Source organism: Micrasema longulum, unplaced genomic scaffold (assembly GCF_059751315.1).
Source record: "Micrasema longulum isolate JH-2025_06_02 unplaced genomic scaffold, ASM5975131v1 h1tg000632l, whole genome shotgun sequence".
NCBI lineage: Eukaryota > Metazoa > Arthropoda > Insecta > Trichoptera > Brachycentridae > Micrasema > Micrasema longulum.
In genome coordinates this window covers 815,406-840,103 of record NW_028277828.1, presented here as the reverse complement: position 1 = coordinate 840,103, position 24,698 = coordinate 815,406, and the positions used below count along the sequence as shown (strand labels likewise).

Sequence of the window (24,698 nt, the reverse complement as noted above, 5' to 3'; positions counted from 1 at the left end):
AAGTATTATCACATTGTATTTTGTGTAAATACGTATCTAGCACACTGTCGTTATTTCATGAAAATAACCGCTTGAAAAGTTTCTCTTCTTGGTGATTTGAGGAGGGAAAACTGATTTTTAATTAAGTATTTTGATAACTTTTGTTGTAATTGTAGATAAACCTGTTATACTACGAACATTCATATGCAAAATTATATTTGATGTATTGATATCATTATTGTCTGGCAGAAGGTAAGCGCTGAAATGTAATTATGTAATAGATCTAGAATCTGTGGATAAGACAAGTAACCTACAAACAACTTTGATTATAAAAAAACGTGTTTCATAGGATTTCAATCGACGAAAATCCCAGAAAATAAGACGGTGACATCTTTATAACCCACATAATAAATAAATATTAGCTACACAAACCTATATTATGCCAAACTTATTTGTATTAGATTTTTCTCATCGATTTTTTTGTCTAATTTAATTTATATTATGGTTAAAACACAAAATTAAAATCTTACAATTTCTCTAAGTTTAAAAACGTAATAAAATGTTTACATTGTATTTTTTTTAACTTTTAAATATAAATCAAAAACATTCTACAGAATAAGGCAATGAGAATAATACTCTAAACAAATACATATTCAAATATAGAAAATCTGAAAAAAAAATCCCAGTAAATCAACAAATAACGTATAATATTGCAATTTTTCTTCGTTAAGTAATTAAGAGGTAAAATCAAATAAAAACTGTAATCAAATATAACTAACAATGCTATACATACGAAACTAGAGATAAAAAAGATAACGTTATCAATGAGTAGAAAAACAAATTAATTGTACATACAAGGGTTTGAAATTATTGTACAATGAACTAACCTAAACCAATAAATAAAATAGAAAGCCTTGAAATATTTCAAATCAATTTTAAAAAAAAAATTCTTAATAAATTTGAAAAATGAAAATAGTTTTCTAGCGGGAGCAAAAAGTTTTAAATTTCCATGATTAAAGAGACGAACGTAAAATATTATAATTATTAAAAAGTAAAAATCTCTTTCATTATACGGTAAATAAATACGATTTTTTATTTCCGATAAAAATATCATCGGCTAACTCAAGCGTCACATTTACCAAAAATAAAACTGCAGATAGGTACGATGTTCAATTATTCTGCATAACGATATAATTAATGACGTTAAAATTGCAACCACAATGAGATTCAAGCTGTCAGCATTTGTTTTGTTTTAATTTATATTTAATGTCCGAAGTTACCGTAAATATAATCATCGTTAGAATAATACCTAAGTCATGCAAGCACGCAATGTTGGTTACTTCACTCCTCAGTGAACACTGTGCATACTCCCAGTTTAAAGATGGTCGTTACTGACTTCAAAATACTGTTTATTTTGTTTGTAAAGGACTAGTAGTACTTTTAAAATTTCGCTTTTAAATAACCTTTTAAGCTAGCGGTTGCCAACCTTAAACCATGCGCGCCTCCCCCAACTTTCTCCTAAAATCACTACGCCCCTCTCCCCCCCGACATCATTTTTAATTTTAAGTCAATTAAAAAAACAATAATCAACTTACAAAAGTTTATCATTTATTAATTTTTATTTATAAAAATCTTCTATACGTGTGATGTCACTGAACTCCTTCAAAACAGCATAACCGAATTACGCGCGGTTTTCATCGAATTGTAGATCTTTGCGCTGCGCGTTTTCGTAGATATTAAAATTTTCAATCCAATCTGTAAAAAAAAGTTAGAAGCATAAATTTTTCTTTCATTGACCTACCAGGGTTGCATTTGACGAGAATGAATATAAAAAAAAGGAAAGATGTTTTTTTGTGTTTAAAAAAGTTTGTTTTTGCATGTTTACAAAAACCATTCGCTTTTTATGGATCCCAATCAGATTCTTTATAATTTCTATCTGTCGGGTTCGCTAGTTTTTAATAAAATAATAAATAATAATGTTTTATAAAACTTTATATTTTTTCCTTTCTTTATGAACACCTCACTGGGCATAATCCGTGTCGAGGCTTTCATTTACACTATTTAGCATTATGTTCTAGTACATAATAAATAAATATAATATAATAAATAACCCTGAACAGATATAAACATAAATTATAAATAACAGACATGCAACAATAATTCCGAGTTCAAATTAATAGACTACTGTTATCGTGGGGTGACCATCTCAAGGCAGTTCTTGGGACTCAAATTCAGAAGCCATTTTTTAACAAATTATTGGAATTTCTGTTCACTTATATTAAATTTTGAATCAAGAGGTAAAGTATTGTAACTTTTCGGAGCAAGGTACATATGACTCCTCTGACCAAACGATGTTGCCATTTTAGGTGGCACGAATAATTATAATTAGTGAAAGAGATCACTGAGACTGCAATTGGTGAATCCTTGGCTTCATAGTAGTCAGTGCACCGCGAAGATCAATTTCAACACATTAAAAAAAAAAATGCAGTTTATTTTTTGAGCCGTCGCGCCCCGTGTGGGTCGCTCTACGCCCCCGAAGAGGGGCGCGCCCCACTGGTTGAGAACCCGTGGATTAAGCTCTCCCGTCTCCTTATAGGTATACTTACTTTATGGTTAATCATTGTTTTATGGCAGTGAAAAGTTAAATCGTGTTTTTCTTCCTTGCTATAAGCCTATGTGGTATGTTCTCTGAGGTGGATTTCCATCTTACCATCTTTTGGGAGGTCTTCCACGAGGACGAATCCCGTGAGGCAAGTGCAATGATTTATTTTATTATTTATTTTTGCACCACAGCAGGCCAAGAGGCCCAATTACAGTGGTGAATTACATCACAGAACACCCAGGCTTGAGAAAAATCACATTTTAATTTTTGTGTTCTCACCGGGAATCGAACCCGGAACCTCCCGTGCGTGAGTCAAGCGTCTCGACGTCTACACCACGGAGGATATAATATAGTCTGTCAATATAATGGAGTCTGGTGGAGTCCATTTATTTGACATGACCATACCGGTCCGTCTTTCGCTGTTTGCTCCATCTTACGATGTCCTCAGTCTTACATATCTCTTTTGTTCTGGTGTTCCTTGCGCGAACTCCAACAGCCCCGCTACACTATGCTCCTTGCGCTGCTCATAACTATGCTCCTAGCGCTGCCGCCCTCTCGCCCGATGTTGCCCTCTCGCCGATGTTGCCCTCTCTGTCCACACACTGCTCTACTCGCGCAATTAACCGCGACGCTCCGCACTTGTTTTTTGTCTTTGCTATACAATGGACGATGAAACTGTGGCAGCGTGCGCGCTATGCATTTTTAGTATAGCTAATTATATTAATGTCATACAAAGAAATATACATCATTCAAAAATGACTCGTACGCCTTGTGTGAGCGCTCGATGCGTACTGCTACTGCGACCGCAAGATTATGTGGCCAGCCACTCGCACTCATATTGCCGGTCCTTTGCCTTGCGCTTAAAAAACCGACAAGCATGACGAGTAATGTTGCCACACCACGTCTCTGTCTCCTTTCCTCGCTACTTGGTGGCCTCCGTGGTGTAGTGGTCAAGACGCTTGATTCACGCTCGGAAGGTTCCGGGTTCGATTCCCGGTGAGAACACAAAAATTAAAATGTGATTTTTCTCAAGCCTGGGTGCTCTGTGATGTAATTCACCACTGTAATTAGGCCTCCTGGCCTGTCGTGGTGCAAAAAAAAATGTAAAAAAAAAAAAATGTAAAAAAATGTACTTCCCATGCCACTCGTTGAGTATGTGGCAGGCAGAGTTTTGGAGTACTGATACTATCCGTGATTGTACCCGTCAAATTTCAAACTGGGAATTCTTGGCTACAGTAGTTTGGAGAAAAGAAGAAATGCATATTTGCTTATGTATTTTTCTGATTGATCCGTGGTATTGCGATCAACTTTTCGCTATCCAAGTGACTTGCTCTTCAAAGAATTCAGAGTACTGAATATTATTCAACAGTATATATTGAGAAGGTTAATGGTTACACACATAAATAGAGACATTTACCCAAGCGTCAACCACAACCATAATACACGATACTATAATAGGGATCTGATACTAAGTGAAGGGGTCAACACTGTTCTGGCATCGAGACAACACTATTACGTAGGCAAAAAGGTCCATAACCTTTTGCCAGAATCGTGGAAAGACGGGAGTGTTGTCAAGTTACGGAAGGTGTTGACCTCGCTCTTTCATGACATTGGTCGTAGGGAGTCAGAAAAGTTGATGCATGCCACGGATTAGAGAATCTTACTGGATGTCAAAAATCAAATATAAAAAATAAGGAATAATTTAAAAAATATATATTTATAGATGACAACCATGAAGTTTCGCATAAATAAATTGTCTATGTTTTTATGAATGTATGTATGTGTATGCGCATGGGTGTATGTACGTGTGTGTGTATGTACATGTGTATATATGTGTATATATTATATATATATGTGTATGTCTGTATGTATATGAATCAAAATGTGTATCCGAATAAGTTTATATTTTGTTTGTCTGTGCTCTATATAAATTTGTTAACTATTATAATATATTAAAATATAATTGCCTAGCTTGGAACGGGGTATGTACCCTTGTTAGCTGGGCAAAGTGAACATGGAATTGTATTTTGATAAATAGTGTGACTAAATAAATAAATAAAATAAACTCGGGTGTAATAAAGAGTATTTTTCTTTATGTTCATACTAACTACCTTAGACATAGGCAGGTTAAGCTGTTTTATCTTTCTTCTTGCAGAACCAGCCTGCCAATGGTAATGCCAGTAGGAAGAGCAATGTCTTTACTAAACTGTATCTCTTCGGATATCGACATCTTTCGTGTTAACGAAAGAAAGTTCAGAGATGAGAGATATTTATTTTACCATGTTTATCACAATTAAATTATATTGCTATTTTTTTTTCGTGTCACGTATTAAATAAATAAATTAAAATAGTCTGCTACTATCCTGTGTCTTCATCTCGTAAGTTCTTAGTACTTGTTTAGTCCTGACTGCGTCTGCCCTTAGTTCAACGCATGTGTCATTATTGGTCTTACGCGTGCTTTGTAGATTCTCATATTTCTCTTAATGGTCATATCTTTATTTTTCGAGCACCAGAAAAGTTAAATAAAAAGGTAAATTTATATCGGGAATAAAGTGTATTCCAATGCGCCGTTAACCCGCAATCGCTCATAACAATATATTATGATATACACCTATTGTGAAAGAGTCGTACAACAGCATATTCTTAACTTTGATGTCTTAATTACATTGTTTATGTCATTTTCCTGTTATTTCTGTATGATTTTTTGGCATTGTCATATTTGTGTTTGTATACCAAAAAATTCACCAAAAACAATAAAAAAGGAATGGCCCACGCTCAGACGTTTTAAGTCTTTGTGGGCATTTTTTCCAAATTTAAGGCTATGTTTATTTTTAGAATATGTATTTTTTCTCTTTTTCTCTTCTAATGTTTAATAAATATAATGTATAAAATATGTAATTTAATACATGCATAATATGTAACAGTATGGAAAAATAAACAAAAAAAAAAAAAAAAATTATGATAAAATAAATTTTGCAATATACGCATATCTTTTTTTCTACCGGTGTTTTTTAAACCTTCTCACATCCAAAACCACGATGATCAGTATGCAAGAAGACATATTGGTACATTAAAATAATTTTGCGGAACGAATAAAATTTTAATAAATAAAGTATAAAAACAACAAATGGTTACTTACTTCTGCAGTGGTGAAACAAGGGGGGAGGGGGGGGAGTCTGATACACCGCTAACCGCGCGGCCGTGCCCCCTCGTTTCTCCCCTGCAGAAGTAAGCAATCATCTGTTTTTTTATTATTTTTTTAAAATTAATATATTCGTTCTAAATATGCTAATATGTCCTCTTGCCCATACTGATCATCATAGTTTCGGATGTGACAGGGTTTAAAGAACACCCTGTATTTTAGATATAATATTGATATTCCTTTCAAAGTACCTACCTGAATGGAAAGTGCAAATGATCACGAAGTTGATTCGTCAAAAGAAAATTACATTACTATTTGAAAAATAAAATGATCTACCATCTGTCTTAGTATATTATCATCATTATTTACTATTGCAGGGTATCCGCATAATTTTCGTTACATGGAAGTTAAAGTGATCAGTTATACGCTTCAGGTGCCAGACCGGGAACAATAAAATATTGAATCGAACCCAGGACTTCAAGCATGTTAGGCAAACGTGCCAACCACTACACTACGAGGCGGACTTATCTCCACTCGATTTCCCTTTTCTGGATATTTACCTAAAAGTGACCGTCGGCGTCGAGTCGAAAACACTCGTTCGGGTTTTGGTTTTGTTTCACACGCAGAATTGTATAATTTATCCGCCTAGACACTTAGTAGATAGTAGATTAATTTAATTGTTTAAGTAGCCGAAGTAACTATTAAACTGGTACTATACTAATATTAATCATATAACCGAAGGAAATTATAAAGTATTTATGTATGCGCTAATTTGCTGAGTTTATAATATTATAATCTTTATTTTAAACTTCAAGTTGTGCCCTTGGCATTCAAATTATAGCGTGTACAGTTAAGCATGTGAATTATTATTAAATTCATCACACATACAGTGTTAAATTGTGTATGTTTTGGGAACTATGTAGGTATTACACTTTAGGATAATAATGCATTAGGTCTAATTATCTTTATATTACGAACAGCAAAAGATTTCAGTTCACTAAATTCATTCAAAATGCTGTTTGTAGCATTAATTCATGGTAATTTAGAATATAATTCCACAATTTTGTCTCTATTTTGTGTCTATGTCTCATCAATATAAATTTTAAAAAGTTCAAGGTAAATTCTTAAGATTTATAAATTTTTAACTATCGATTCCTCTTGAGCAAGTAAATTGTATTTATTTAATGTGTAAACTAATCTTAAAAACATAATCTAGTAAACGGACAATTTGTGATTTGATGATTTTGTATAAAATTTTAAATGGCTGTTCGGAAGTCCTTGATTAAACGAAACTCATAACATTTAATGTACCTTTAACTCGAACCCGTCCGACTAACAAAACGCTATTTTACATAAACAAATCTAGTAGTAATTATTAGGGATGTAACGATTCCGATACCGATACCGATATGTCGGCCAATATAATCGGCAGGCCAATATATCGGCATCGCCGATTATATACAGCCGATATTAAGACTTTGAAAAGCTATAATACTTGTCTTATCAACTGAGCTCAGTTGCCTCAGAGCGTCTGTTTTCTCAACTGCAGGTCTCATACAAAATGATTGTCTTCCAATAATTTGAACAAACTTTGTTTTCTTAACAAAACTCTACCAAAACTTAACTTTAATTACTGACTTTCTTGTGTATTAGTTTACTTTACCACTTTGTGTAACTGAATGATAATCACTTTCTTAATTAGCTCTTTGATTGCTTGATAATATTCTTGATTATTCCATACAAATAAATGTTTTATTCAAATTTTAATTTAACATTTTGGTTTACAACCTTCTCAAGATTCAGTCTCTAATAAGTATTTATTTATACTTTTACATTGTTTGTATTCTTTTTTTTAATACAGAATAATGTTCCCTCACTGGGGTGTCCCGTGCCGAGGGAAATGTGAAACATGCCTAAGATTAGATATTTAACAAAGTTAACATAATAATAACAGCTTACCTACCACATACCGCATCTGAGGACATAAGTCTCCTTGGCGGTGCCCACATACACGGAAAATTTGCTCGTTGTCAAACGAGAGAAGCTGCCCGACGGAGCTCTCTGAAATTTGGTAGCCTTAGCATCTTTGTGCTGAATGAAAGTAATCCAGAAGTACATAATATGTACTTCATTGAATTGAGAAGAGGGGGAAGTGAATTCTTCACTGACTGGGATTAAATTGATTGGACATGATCAATTCGCCGAAATGATTACAAAACTTTTTAAAAGCCTTGAAATTCTTTTTAGAAGCCACCAGATCTGTATATCCGACAGGACCTATAACAGGGTCACGGATAGTAGCGAGAAGCTCCATTCAGTAATCATTAATCATAGAGAAGGGGAAAGGGACAAGACCACAGGATGAGTTCAGAAGATTGGTTAGGATATCCGCAGCAGCACGAAGAGAAGTCATAATAATAACAATAAAGAAAACGTAACATATCTAATTAACCTAATTACCATTAACATAATAAATAATAAAAAACTAAAATAATCATAAAAAACTTTTATATAGACCAATAGAACAAATTTCATAAATAGAACACACATTTTGCCTATTTGGCTTATATAGGTAACTTTTATGCAGAATAAAGAAAATTATTATTATATTTTATTTTTTTTCTATTTCTACTAAGCCACCGATAGCGGTATCGGTATCGCCGATTATTTACTCTAACGATCGGTATCGGTATCGTATCGGCAAAATTATGTATCGTTACATCCCTAGTAATTATTATATACACTCGTCTTTTCAGAGACTACATAAACTTGCCAATGAATTTAGCTCTATTGATATCTTTTGCTGTTCAATATACAAATTTAAAGAAAGACTTTTATTAATGATATAATAATAATTTATTGGGTCATTTAGCCATTTTGTGTTAGAGTCCCTATTGTTTTTTTTTTGGGTTTTATTTAATTAAATTACTTTCCATTGAATTGTATTTTTGTATTAATTTATTTTATACTATGTAGTTTATAGTTTATAATTAGCATATACGAGTATTTTTTGTAACGTAAAAGCCCACTAGGGCGTTTAAATGAAATAATAAAAAATAAATAAACGAAATAAATGAGTCATTTTTACGTGTTAATAAAAATGTACCCGAATAAATATTTTTTGACTTGCTTTTCAAAGAATTCGGGGTACTTAATATTATTCAACAGTACATTTAAAGAACGGTAGTGGTCACACACTCAAATAAAAACAAATACCCAACTTTCAACCACAACCATAGCAAAAGATAAGCCAATGGGGATATAATACTAAGAGAAGGGGTCTCTGGCATCAAGGCATTACTATCCGTTGGTAAAAAGGTTTATAACCTTTTACTGGAATTATGGAAAAGCGGGAGTGTTGTCAGGTTGAAGAAAGTGTTGACCTCGCGCTTTCATGACATTGGGGGAGTCAGAGAGGTTGATGCATGCCTGGAAGGTGAAAATATATTTTTTAAAATAAAAAAAAAACTAATTATAAGCAAAAAGTTTCGCGTATATTGAGTAAAAAAAGTATTATATCCTTTATGTATGATACGCAATTTAATATACCTATGTAGATTGTGTGTACATATATTTTATTTTATTTTATTTATTCGGGATTTTTACAGCTATTACATTAAAAAAAATTGTAGAAACATGTTAACAATACTGGAGCCAATTTAAAAAAATCCATCGTTAATCTAATAATACAGAAAAGAGTTTAAAAAATTGTTTGTGTGCGAAGTTTGTATTCATGTGTGTGTGTGAAAGAAAGGGTGAGGGTGCGTGTGTGTGAGTACGTAAGTAAAAAATGTAGTTAAAAACGAGTATATATATTGAAAAGGGTATGGGAGAGAACTTTGTAAGAGGTTTAACTATAACGAAAATAATAAAAAAATAGTTTATACTTACTTTCGAAACCTTTTTAAAAATATTTTTCTTAAGTAATGTTATGATATTTTGATTTAAAAAAAAAATAGTAAGTTTTACCCACAAAATTTTATTAGTAAAAAATTAATGAATAATGTGCAACGAATTTCATATAATCGGTCGGTGACCACAAAAAAGTGCATACGATGTATTGTCAACAATAAACAAGGTAGGTACGACAATTCGCGAACGTTGGTTCAAAATGAACATACATATTGTATGCACCTACATAACATATACAATTTATTTAACTATCTAATGGGAATAACATCTAAGTTTAATATAATTAACAAATATAAATAAATATAATGCAAAATTATCCACATATATTCATAATTCATTAGACAAATCATCAAAGTGTATTGGTATATTTATTGACTTAAAAAAAGCATTCGATAGTGTATCACACAATAAACTTATATCAAAATTAAAAGATGCGGGAGGGGGTGGCAAAATCATTGAATGGCTAACTAGTTATTTATTCCAACGACCTCAAATGGCAAAAATAAAATATACATTTAGTCAAATGGAAACATGCGATTTTGGAATACTGTGATGGGTCCGCTTCTATTTATTCTCTATGTCAATGACATATTTTGTCAAAATTCAAATTCAAAAATAATATCATATGCCGATGATACGGTTGTTTTAGTTGAGGGAGTTAACCGGAACTCAGTAAATTTAGTAGCTAATGACGTTATAAATAAATTGAAATTATGGTTTGACAAAAATATATTATCTTATGAAAAGACAAAAATCATCCCATTTTTTTATTAACAAAACAAAATTAGATTCAGTAGTAAAAATAATTATTCACCAAAGCAATTGCAACAAAACTAACTGCGATCTAACAAGTTCAGTACTTGATACAACAGATAAAATTAAATATCTTGGTTTATACATAGACCAAAACTTAAAATGGAAAGACCATATTAGTGAACTAGTTAAACGTATTAGAAAATGTAAATAGATATTTATTGGATTAAGGAATATTTTTAAAATCATTAATTTAAAAATAGCCTTTTACTCAATTGTACAATCTTTGTTACAATTTGGTATTGTAGTATGGGGTGGTGCATATGCCAATAGATTAAACCCTCTTAAAATACTACAAAGATTAATTATTAAAGTAATTTTAAAGAAACCCTTAACATTCAATACGGAAAGTCTATATAAAATATTTAATGATCATACAGTAGACACTCTTTATAAAATAAATTTTATCATATAAATTTATAAATAAGAAAAAATAAAAGAACTCGAGATGAATAAGTCACTCAGATACCAAAATAATATTAAAATTCTTAAATTCCACACGTCATGGTCAAAATAGCTTTGTCTTCAAAGATGTAAAAAAATATAATAATTTCCCCAATGAACTAAAAACTATTAAAAATAATATATTAATAAAGAAATTTAAAGTAACTCCAAAGAAATTTTTTGAACACGTGTAAAAACTGCATTAAATTTTAATTAGTACGAATGTATTATTATTTTATGTTTTTTTCTTTAAATATGCTATGTTTTTTTTCTCATGTAGGTACTCGTATATTCAACATTATATAAACTCTTATAAATAAACAACTAAAACAGTGTAAGTCACTCTCCAAGCACAAAAGTTGTATTTTTTTGGAAAGTTACATTAATAACATTTACTAGATGTATAAAAGTAGATCTGTATAGAATTTTTTTTAAAACATGTACCTTTTATGAAATTTATTAATAAAAAATAAAAAATAAAAAAATCGAATGATAAAAATCAGGCGCCACAAACAGTTTACAGCACAATGCATAATTATATTAAAATATCTTTTCAATATAAAACTGATATTTATGTAGGGATAGAGAGAAACGAAGAGGAGGAAGTGGGCAAAGACAATTCATTACCAATAGCTGTTTTGATAAATTTAATATTTTTAGCAAATATATCTGTGGTTAAATTTCATGTTATAAGTATCCATAATATGGTTAATTGTAGTGTTTTCTGTAAATTTGTTTTTGTTGTTTTGTAAAATCATATACAATTGTTATAAATATTGTATGTATTGTAGCAAGTTTATATTGTATATGTCTCTTCTTTCTTTAAAATAAATTTACTTGTAAACGAAAATATATTAAAATGTAATTGCCTAGCTTGGAACGAGGTATGTACTCTTGTAAGCTGGGAAAAGTATCGAATAAAAAATGTAAATATGGTCAAATGAATAAACAAAAAAAACTCTGGCATTTACCTAAAAGGTAAATAACAAGTCACTATTAGCTAATTTTCCAGTGGAGCGACTTAAAGTTTCTTACTGATTTAATTCCCATAGAAGTTTATCTACCATCTTTGAATACACTTCAAATGCGTAATACATGAAGCGGTATAAGGTACAAGTCATGTTGTGTTTTTTCTCATACACAGTTGCTTTTTTCATGTTGTAAAATGCAATTTTATTACTTCTAAAATGTACTTGTTTGTCTGATAGTACCTTCAAATTACATGATATTAACCAATCTTACAATTGAATTGAATAAAACGTGCATCTCTTCACCCAATATTCCATAGAAAAAGAGTTGAACTGCAAATATGCAGTTCAACTCTATGTCTAGTTTAATAAAACTCATTTTCTTAATTTTAGCGACATAACCCACCAGTGGTGTTATTCTGAATCGCTCTCGCGGCCGTCGAAAACCCTTTTATCCCGTGTGTTTACATACAAAATATGCAAGATAAGTGTTTTCTACGGCCGCGAGAGCGTTTGGAATATCACCCCTGGGGCCTTGATATTTTGAAACCGGAAAGACGTGATATTTTGTCACCCACTCGACGATAGTCGAGTAAGTCGAGTGTTCATCTGGTTGCTTTGTCAAATTCATCGCTTTGTCGAATTGCTATTCTTGAAAAAATCTTCGACAATTTAATTATAAAGCGAATGAAAAAGTGGCAACACTAACAAATACGTATTTATTTATTTTATTTTTTGGCTTTCGCATCACGTTTTATTCTATTTAATTCCCCTAAAGACGCTATATATTGTTTCTAGTCAAAATAGCTCTATTGGGTATTTTATGTATGTTATGCTTTTATGACAAATGACAATGTTTTACTGAGACACAGCAATATTTAAAATTATAGTTAGTTGGATATAAGACACATTAACATGTTTTACGAAATATATAATACATATTTGTATAATGGATTTTAAAAGCTTTTTATTTATTTGATATGCATATATTATCTCAAATATATATTTTAACATCGACGAACAATAAAACAAATTGGAAAATCGTGTTTCATTTCAGAAGCGATTAGAAATATGTATGAATATATTATTTGCACATTTCTCAATACACCAACATCATAAATTTAATCGCTTCTGTTAATTTTTAATTACATTACCTAGTTAAAATGAAATTGAAATACTCGTCATTCAAAGATGAATTGCCAGCATTTTATACTAAGAAAGTTTGACAGCTGTAGGTACAATGTCGCATTTGATTGTCAATAATTTCGAGTGCTTTGGGGCACACGAGATAAATTTGAACGGTTTTTGATCGACTTCGCTCGCATGGGTGGTTTAAGAATACTGTTACTAGCTTTTATTAAATAAAAATATTTGTGCTTATGGTTTACCCAAATATTTCAATTTTGAGACAATTTTCTTCTAGACGTAAATAGCCGTAAATTACCTTAATGCCACAGAAATATAAAACTTTAAAAATGTTTTTTGCTTCGGGTATTTTTTAAAACAAAAAGCTTTTTTTTGAAATGCAGATTTATTTAAATTTGTACTTATTACTGGCTTAAAACAATAAGATATAATGATAGATGCACAATTGGTCAAAATTATAAATGTCTTTTATTATTTGTCTTACCGGATTTTACCGTTATACTTTTATGTAATTCATTTATTAAACTTTGGTTGGACTTTAATACCAACATACTTTATATTATTATGTCGTAAAATATAACAGAATACCCTGTTTGAAAATCAGGAATACTGACTAATAGATAAATAGGTATTTTTTTCCATAAGAAGTTTTAAAACCTATTCTGAAATCTTCTTCAATGATTTTTTTTTACTTTGGTTTACATTACTTTTCAACAGTTCTTACTAATTCCTAGCTTTCTTTAATTTAAAAAAAAATATCGCATTGAAACACACATTAGTTTATATAATTCCGGGAAAACGAAAATATTTTAATTCTACGTGTGAAATGGAACAAGAAACCCGGACAAGTATTTTTGACTCGATGGCTGCTCTCGGGTAAAAATCCCGAACAACGGAATCGAGTGGAGATAAATCCGCCTCGTTGTGCAGTAGTTGACACGTTAGTCTACCATTTTTGAGGTCTTGGATTCGATTCCTGGCAGGGTGGATATGAAATATAGGTTACAAAGGTTGTTTCAACTGCAATATTTTATTGCTCCTGGACTGGCACCTGAAGCGTAAGACTGATCATCTTTACTTTATGCAATAGATTGTCGAAATACGCTGTATTTGGTTTACGAATGCGGTACCGTCTTTATTGTTTTTTTATTTATTTCTGATAACTATCTATTTTATAGGTTTTTAACATTTCTGATAAATTCTTGGCTTTTCTTAAAAATTAACAGATTTTTTCAAATAGTCATAAATACACATTGAAATCATTCCAAAACGTAAATTGTAAATCGTTTAAATCAAACGATTTATTTATTTGATTGCTGCCTTTTTAAGTTTTGTTAATATTAAATAATACCTACGTATATCGTATGGTTTTATTATTTATTTGTTTTAATAGTTAAATCAATATTAGAAATTTCTAAAATATATTAATTTTAAACTTCATATTCCAGCTGCTTTATTTAATTATAATCAATTGTTGTCTTCAGCAAATCTTTTAAGACTTTCTGATAGAAGAATCCTAACTGACCTAATATTACTTTTTAAGGTAATCAATTCATTGATTGACTGTCGACATACCCGCCACAGATCTCCTTTTTGTTCTGCAAGTTCTAGAACCAACTATCACATGCACTCGCCTATCCCTAGGCTCCATAGATATGGCAATCAGTATGAGGACAAGGCTGATATATTTGGTTCCGGACTTGATAGTTATAAAACGAGTCTGATTTCTTTTTTTCTCTCGCAATATTATTCTTAAACTTTTCTTTATATTTAAAAATGTTTTTCCTTTTTTTGTTTTTTTATATTTATTTCGTTAATATTTTGGGTTGCTTATGTGTATTTACCTACTTGTTACTATTGTTATAGTTATGCAATTTTATAATTTTTTGTTATGTTTTTAAATTTGTATTTTTTTTTCATATTTATGTTCAATATATGTTAAAGGTAATTTATGCCGTTTATGTAAAATAAATAAATAAATAAATATGTCACGATAGTATAGAGAAAATATAAATATTTTTGCATGTTTTTACTATTCGCTTATTTATTTATTTACGGACATTGTCCATTTGTACAATTCATAGGGAATAATATTACTATATAAGAACAGTTAAAAACATTAAAAAAGAAGCATCGACAAACATAAGGCGAACCTTGTGACTCGACTGTAACTGTAGCCTTGTATTCAACCAAGCCTTGTTTTCTGATCCATTGTCAAAGCCTCTGGGACCAGCGCGACCCATTTATTCCATACATGGTTCATTGCTTCAGGTTAGATATAACATGTCATTTAAATGTTTACTTGTTTAAATATCAAAACCGGATAGTAACTTTTTACAGACAGATCGTACCTACAAATCCACACGGCACGGTAAAATGACTTAGATTGGATTGATTCTTATTCTGTTTTTTTTTATTGATCTGTTTGTTTATTTAGTTATTTTTCATTTTAAATCTTCAAGTATGAGGAATAAGTTCTTTGGGAGACATGTTGCTAAATTTAATACCTTCGAGCTAATTAATTGCATCAAAGACTGGTCAAAAATTTGCATAATTTTTTAAATAATTATGGCATATGTTATATGAAAAATCCTAATTAATTCTAATTAACAAGCTGTATTAATGGGAAGATAAAGTTTGCAGATATAAACATAATACAATTACATTATGTTATACACATTAAAGGATAAAGGAATGTGGGATCAAGGCCCGTATTGCAATGGGAAGTTAACATTTATCTTCAATTTTATCTACAAAGTAAAATTAAGTTTTCTGTATGAAAAGCAGAATATGCATACATTTTTTCTTCCAAACATGTTCTATTATAATTTACCAACGATGATACTTTGAATGTTCATGCAAATATACTCATTTTCGTACACAAATATCAGTTTTTCTTTATAGAGAGTCGAAGATAGCTCCGTTAACTTCCCATTGTAATCGGGGCTCTGATAGTGAGTTTAAAAGGAGACAGGAAGAAGAACAAGAAAATAGAGAAAAAAAGGTATGTAAGGTTAGGGTTCTAAGAATAAATGGTGATTTTTCAGGTGTTTATTGAAAGTGTATTTCTTACATGAAGAGGTTGCATTTAAGGGTAGCATTTAAAGGGTTAATGAGTTTGATCTGTGCCAAAAAGACTCCCGTGTCCAGGTGGAACAAAGAATACAGTTATGTCTGTGAAGACATAACTGTATTCTTAAACATATCATATTTGGACATTAGCAGGATTATTGCCGAAGGGTAATGTCTTCCAACCAAACAATAAAATAAAATTAACATATGACAACAGAGATGAAGACCATTTTAGATAAGGTAATAAAGAAGTCTAGGCATCTACAGGGCTTATGACCTGTCATTGGATGGTTTAAGTGGCCACTTTACACACTGTAACATTCACCATTCTGCCCACATTTGAACATCTATATTCCTTCAATTCTTTTGTCTGTTGATGTTTGTGAAGTTAAAGAGCTAAAACCTTTATTGACGCAGGTGAGGTTCATCTAATTGAATTATTTCGCCTACAAACTAGGCAACGCCTGAAAGTTTTTAATTTCTTCCGTATTAATAATATCACCCGTTATAAGTTAAGCCATGATCAGATAAGCGTTGAAATTTTTCACGAAAGTGCAGTGGAGCGTTAGGACTATGGTGTGATAATCGCTCTGCTGACGTATTTTGAGTCAACTGCAAGGCGGGTTAAAGAAACTTCTTGAGTCATATTTTATTTTGGTACACAAACATTGGAAAATAATATTAAACATTAAATTATACAAAATGGTAATAGAAAACTTGTTACATATCATATTTCCCAACAATTAAATGTGCTCGCTGCGTGCAAAACTCTTGTAAATGAAAACACAATTTAAAAAAAGAGAGTTAACATGAAAATTTTATCGTATTTATTACTGAAGTACATATATTATACATATTTTTTTTTAAATTTACTCTTCCTATACCTATTAATATGACATGAACGTTGACAGGCTAATGAGGAAGTTTAGTGTTTTTTTTTAAAGACATTAAACTAAGGCAAAAAAAATTTTTTTTTTTCAATTTTTATCTATCGGCGCTGTTTATTTTAATTTTTGTATTTCTGAAATAACTCCGCGTTTGACTCCAGAGGTTCTCTTCAACTTATTCTCGATCAGTTCTGCCCATGGTCCACTCACGATGAGCAAACCGGAAATTTTCCATAGCTCTCATATCATCAGTTGATTCCTACGAACCAGTGTCGTCATTCAAAGTAGTCCTTTGCATAAAAAAGTTTTTTATTACGTACAATTTAATGCTCCTATTTTTACCGCGCGCAAGAAAATATTTACTGTATCCAATTTCCCGTAGGGCTGAAGTTCCTCTGTATCAATTATAAACGAACACAGCAAAGAAAAAATACGCAAAATCAGCTTCCGATTGGTAGGTTTATTAAAAAAAATGTGATCGGAATGGATTTGATGACCTATTCAATTGGCTCATCGATAAGTAAATGTTTAAAATGTATTTGATATTTACGGAAATGTTGCAAAGTATCCTTAAAAGTTGTCGTTACAGTTGAAACTGCAATAACTTGCAGTTTTCCTAAGATTTTGCTCAATATGTGTACATAATTTAATTTTTAGCTCCCCCCTTGAAAATAAAATTTAATATGATTACTTTTGTCCTTATTTTTCAGTTTTGCAACATGCATGGGTAGATTAAACAAAGAACATTTTCTTGCTAAGTAAATTAGATGAATAACGTTGTTACTAGAATGTTTTAAGCACACAAAGTTATCAGTTTGCAAACACGCTGACAATTCAACCCATTGGCTATCCATTAATATTACGTTACAAGCTAGATGTACTAGAAAAAATAAACAAAGCATATATTTTTAGATGCGTCGTTTTCTAAACTGAAATTGATTTGACAACAATATTTTGAGTTTGTCCAAATTTTTGTTGACAAGGACTGGATTCAACTTCCTGGGGAGCTGATAACATTAACATATTACAACAGAGATGAAGAACATTTCAGAAAAGGACGAAAATTTGGACAAACTCAAAATATTGTTGATAAATTCACCTGGTCCATGAAGAAGTATAGAAATTGAAAAAAAATAATTTCAGGCGTTGCCTAGTATGTAGGTGAAATAATTCAATCACACGAATCTCACCCGCATAAATAAAGGTTTCAGCTCTTTAACTTCACAAACATCAACAGATGAAAGAATTAAAGGAATATAGATGTTCAAATATGGGCAGAATGGTGAATGTTACACAGTGTGTAAAGTGGCCACTTAAACCAGCCAATGACAGGTCATAAGCCCTGTCGATGTCTAGACTTCTATATTACCTTTTCTGAAATGTTCTTCATCTCTGTTGTTATATGAAATTGATTTATTTCAACAAAGAGGGAAATCATTGTTTTTCCTTAGAGGGTGGAATCCAGCCTTGTATACTAGAGTGGGCCGATGATGTATGAGGTTTTTTATTTTTTTAGAGTGAAGGGGGTCTAAAAAGTTGCATTTTGGATCACATTGAACGTAAAAATTATTTAAAAAAATATTCCATACTACTTTTGGCTCTCAACCGAGGTTTGAAGTTTATCACTGTCTGAACATTTTGTTAATTATCTATATTGATAAAATTATTTTGTGTTAGTAAAGAAATAACTTAATCACATTACAAATTCGAACGCGCTTCGAAACTACCGAAATGGAAAAAGTTTACACTCCGCGGAACTAATTCCGTCGAGCGCCTGGCTAATATTGACGAAAACAATGGCCTATTAAAACAATGCTACCCATTTATTACAAAACAAAGTGCAACTCACGCCCTTAGATGCTTATTAAATAAAATGTAACGAATATTTTTTTAAATATTTTTTGCATTCTGAGTAATCCAAAAGGCAACTTTTTAGACCCCTTTTATTTCAAAATTCGGAAAAAAAATAATCGGCCCACCCTATTGTATACCAACATTAAAACATACGTAAATTAGTAACGCTTTATAGATTTAAACAATCACCAGATCTTGTCTTGAGGTAGTAATTATTATTTAGTTTTTTGTCCTAGATTAAATTTTCTTTAGTTGTATTTTGTTTTGATTGTACTTGCATGTATTGTAAGATAATGTGTTTGCCATTGTTGAATGGACTGAACAAGTCCGTAAATAAATACATAAATACTAAAAATATTTTTAGTTCATAAAATTATTACAAAAAAAAGATTTCATTAATCATAAATTTATTTTTAAAACGTTGGAGGAATCGGTTTTTTTTTACTTTATATAAAAAAATTATCATACTTGCTGCTTTTTGATGATCATATTCCAAATAAGAAGTGTGAGCAGGTGTTAGTTCTTTAATAATTTTCCAACTCGACAAAATCCCAAATATTATAGTAAATCCTTTTTATTTTAAGTATCATTGCGTTCTTTTATAATATTACGATAAACTTTTCTCTCATTTTAACTGGTACACGAGGAAAAAGAGGATAGTAATTTTTCAATTTCAGTGCAGGCAAAGTCGACTTTTGGCAGATTTACTATAAATTATTTCGAAAACAGTCAAACCAGGGCCTCGATTACAATGAGAAATTAACATTTATCTTAAATTTTATCTACAAAGTAAAATTAAGTTTTCTGTATGAAAACCGGAATATGCCTAGATTTTTTTCTTTTAAACATATTTAATTATGAGTAACCGATGAAGATACTTGAAATGTTTCTGCAAATATACTAATTTTCGTACACAAATATCGATTTTTCTTTAAAGATAGTCGAAGATAGTTCTGTTAACTTTCCATTTTAACCGGGGCCTTGGATATAAGAGAACGGGAACATTGTGCTCTTATAAAGATGTCTCTTTCATATCCATGCGTTCTTTCACAGAGGTCTACAAACATAACCAGGCTTTGTATTCATACTATGTATAGACTACTATGTACATCTATACATGGTACAAAAAAAACAAAAGTACATGTCATATGTGTGCATTAGGTAAAGAGGTTACGAAAATTCGTCACGATTCACCACTCACGCTAAAGGACAACGATCTATTGATCACTTACGCTGACTTCCGAAGCATAGACGAATTCGGGTGCATTTACTTAACAACCTGTCAGAACTTGCCAGCACGTGCACAAGCAGTGACGCTGCGGCTATATCTTCAAACCAAACGCTCTTTTACAGAGGTCTCGGTTTCGGCTCTCTAATATAGAGGTCAGTTCAGATGAAATGACTCTTTTATACAGAGTTTTTCCCGCTCTTTTACAGAGGTTTTCGGGGGTAAAATGACGGGACCTTAAGCCAGCTTTCTTTTAAAGAGGTTTCTCTTATGTTCAGATCCGACTGTACAATGCATTATGTCAACAGTCTTTATATTTATAAAATATTTTTCAGTTTAGGTGCAAGATGTTTATTTCAAATTTTATGCTATGCCTAGAATAAAGATTACTCTTTTAAAGCTTAAATGTGGGAGAAATAATGAGTTAAAAGAATAAAACATAAGCCATAAGCCTGTTGGTTGGCTAAAAAAAACCGCTTTAAATGCGATTATCTCGTAACTTGTATTAATGATTTAATACATTTGTCAGTAAAGCCTCGATATATTTACTTGCATTAGTATAAGTTAGTGTAATAAATATTAGAAGCATCAACTTGAAATCCAATGAACAGGAAAGTTATGACAAGACTAATTTTCCCAACATTCGTTATGTAAAAACTTACCTATGATGTTTTTTATACCCATAGACTATTTTTATTTAAATATTATAATTATACATTTTTACGATTTTTTAAAATTTCAATCGTTATATTTTTACTAAAACTAAAATTCCACCTAGCCACTTTCTGTAGCTTGTTGGTGGAGATTATATTTATACTAAATTATATAATATTATCTACAATTATAAAGACAGCGAATAACAGATATAAATGAACAGCCGGAAAGATCAGAATAAACATATATATACAAATGATAATAAATATATATTTTTTTAAAAACAAGGAAAAATTAAAATATTTACACATAAGCTACTATTCATAAATAAACTTTTGATCGAGTAGCCACTCTCTGATTTATCTCTTGTTACAATGTGAGTTAAATATAAGTTCTTTCGGCAATAAATTAAAAATGCTAGGTACAAACACACATATTCGTGTAATGATATCATGTTGACTTTACTAATTGTAGTAAAAAATATATTCAGCAAAAAAAATCAATATAGATAGGGATCGCTACATAACTCTTTTACAGGTGTTTTTTAATTAAATATCACCCAACCGTCGGTTGCAGTTGGCATATTGATAATTCACAGAAATCGACCCCATTAAGCATGGCACGAGGGTAGAAGCTAACTTTTGACCTATATTTCCCCCGTTTCCCCTAGTTTGAGTTCACGTGTTACCATAGATATGTCCCTGAAAAGTGCGTCATATTTTTGATCATTTATGTAATTCACGGCCCAAAAGGGTGATAAAAAATGCATACCCAACTTTATATTTATTGCCCTTCAATTTGCAAGAGGAATCGGTTTTTAAAAGTTGTCGTTTAATAGAAAACGTTGACGCAGTTATTATTCAAGTGAGAAAACGCACTGCGAAGCGACGCTGACGCTGCCTGGCGGGGCGTCGCGTCGCGTCGGTGTCGCCAAATTGCGTTTATCCCAAAAAAAATTATATCAAAAGAAAATTTCTACTGCCTGCATCAGTTTTTTTTATGAATGTATTTTACCTATTTAATTTATACATTTTTAATATAGTATGGCATTTGTTTGACTTAATTAAAAAAATAAAAATATTCCAAACACAATCGAAATATTTTTCATATTTTAAGCATTAACTTTGTGGTCAAACATTTTTCTGTTATTACTTACATTACCAACTTTTCTATGTCTGCCGGCTTCGAGACGTCAGTTCAATAAGTCAGTTTAATTGGTTTCCTGACGAAGAGACGGGCACGTCTCGAAACCGATAAGATGAGACGTCGAGACGTCAGTTCAATAAGCCAGTTTAATTTGTGTCCTGACAAAGGACGGTCACGTCTCGAAACCGGTAGACATAGAAAAGTCGGTAAGTGGTTATATAAAAATATGTAATAACAGTTAGAAAAATTTTTGACCACAAAGTTGATGCTTTAAATATGAAAAATATTTTGTTTGCGTTTGGAATAATTTTTTTTCAATTAAGTCAAAAAAACGCCATACTTTATTAAAAAACTAAAAATGAAATAGGTAAAATACATTCATAAAAAAATCTTTGAAATTAGTAATTCCTTTTTTAATAATACCTATGCATAAAGTCGGCCTCGTGGTGCAGTGGTCAGCGCGTTTAGCTACCGAGAAATAGGTCTCGGGTTCGATTCCCGACATGGTTGACATGAAATATTTATTTAGAAGGGTGTTTTTACACTAGAATATTTCATAGTTCCTGGACTGGTACCCGAAGCGTAAGACTGATCATCTTACCGTCATGTAACAATAAATGATCAAGATCCACTGCGATTGGTGTACCAGTGCAGTGCCATATGCACCATTAGGTGCGGAAAAGGAATGATGATGATAAAGTAAGTCAATTCTGCCCCTTGGTGTAGCGGTTATCATGATATCTATTGTGTATGTTTCGAGTTCGACAATGTTGACTTGATTAATATGTAGCGTATTTTTTCACTGCAATATTTATAGCTTACCTGGACCCAACAGTCTGGCCTATTTCCATAAGGAACTACTATGTTGTTACCTAATTTAATACTCGTATGTTGAAGGAATAAGTTAGCGTAGACGTCAACCAGCAGCGTGAAGTGGCTTCGTAACTATACATCAGCTATTGATAAAGAAAGATGCTTACAAATCAGCACAAGGCTGTTCGAGTTGGCCAACACTATCCACAGGGCAGGCCTGGAGCCCTGGAGTCACCGCGTGATCACTATCCTCAGATGTAACAAGTAAATTAGAGAGACAGAGAAATCACCATCATTCCATGTCCGCTTTCTAGTTGGAGCATATTGTGACCACGAAGATCCTCCAGGCATCTCTGTCGGCTGCCAGCTCCTGTGCATCCTCCCAAATCAGGTTCACGTCCCGTAGTTCTGATTTGTACGGCCGACGAACAGTCAGCAGTGAACGTCCAGGACATCGAGCACCTGTTGCCTTGTAAAGTAGGCAAGCGTGGTTGAGGCTCTCAGGAGACATCCGCAGTACATGGCCAAGCCAACTGTACCGCCTCCGCTTGATGTCAGTTGTCACCGGAGTTTGCTGCGTCCGTTCTCTTATTACTTCATTCCTTACAAAGTCAAACCACCGCACACCCAAGATTCTTCTGATACATTTATTCTCGAAACTCAGAATTTGACTGTTTTGGGCCCTAGTGAGGTCCCACGATTCGCATCCGTAGAGGAGGACAGGTGTTATGCAGACGTTATATAGGCGGCATTTGGTTTTCACTGAGTATATATCCGATTTGTCGTCATGCAAGAGGTCTCAAATTCGATTTCCAACATGGTTCATATGAAGTATTTATTTAAAACGGTGTTTTTACAATAGGATATTTCATAGTCCCTGGACTGCCACCTAAAGCGTCATCATCTTACCATCTCTTACCTTCATGAAACAAAAATGATCAATATACGCTACGATTTGTGCACCAATGCAGTGCCCTATGCATAATTAGGTGCGAAGAGTAAATGATGATAATGATGATGAAATATCCGATCTCCCGACAGCCTTCATATTGTCGAATGTGGCGTCAGCTATTCCTAGCCGCACTCCAAGTTCTTTTTGAAAGCTGCCATTTTCCGTAACATATACTCCCAGTCTAGGTACGTATTCTGATGGGAAAATTTATCTTAAAATGTATCTACAAAGTAGAATTAAGTTTTCTGTATGAAAAGCAGAATATGCATACAATTTTTTCTTTCAATCACGTTTAATTGAACGTAGTTATGCAGAAAGCAGCCCGCCATAGAAATGTGAAACTTAGATAATAGCACTTTTGTGAAAAGACTGAATGTCTACACAACAGTTGGAATATTTTTGACTTTAAACAATGAAAAAATTTGTTTTTCAACATGACAAACAAGAATCTAATTATGAATTTGACCAGTTTCAATGATTTTTAAAGAACCGTTAGATCTTTCTAATGCTGTGGGCGTTTTTAGCAAATTGAAAAATGTCGTTTTTGTAATCGACACCATTTTCAGAAGGCGATTAATACAGTTTTTGTATGAAAGCGGTCTGGCTGTTTTTAGCAAAACATAGAATTGACCTTACTGCACCTGATAACATTATCTTCTTCTTCTTCTTCCAAGTCGGTCCCTCAATGCTGAGGATCGTGATCACCATGAACACTTCTAATTAGTCTGTTCCACTCCAGTCTGTCCTCAGCCCGACGTACTGACTCATTAAATTTTAGCCCCGTAGCCACCTTTATTTGGTCAGTCCATCTATATGGGATTCTACCCCGGCTTCTCCTACCTTCAACTCGGCCAGACAATATTGCCTTTTCTAGATTGTCTGGCTCACGTCTAGCAATATATCCAAAGAAAGACAGTATCCTTCTCAAACACGCCACTGATAGACAAGTTCTAATATGGAGCTCTTCCAGTATCGATGCATTCGTCCTTCTGGCTGTCCATGGCACACGCAGCAGCCTTCTCGAACACCACATCTCGAATGCATCGATCCTCTTCCTCTCGTAGGCACGCATTGTCCACGTTTCAT

General features: G+C 32.2%; 2 protein-coding genes across 3 annotated transcripts in view; one reads left to right on the top strand and one right to left on the bottom strand.

Moving 5' to 3' along the window:
- Positions 1-24,698, top strand: part of LOC148280010 (ciliary microtubule inner protein 2B-like) — a 90,786-nt gene that overhangs the window by 2,703 nt on the left and 63,385 nt on the right. The window lies entirely within an intron of this gene.
- LOC148280011 (uncharacterized) overlaps positions 5,717-24,698 on the bottom strand; it is a 48,844-nt gene continuing 29,862 nt past the window's right edge. Inside the window, exon 3 of the mRNA XM_088229066.1 lies at positions 5,717-5,801. Within this exon, the coding sequence (XP_088085192.1) occupies positions 5,717-5,801 (85 nt within the window). The remainder of the gene's footprint in view (positions 5,802-24,698) is intronic.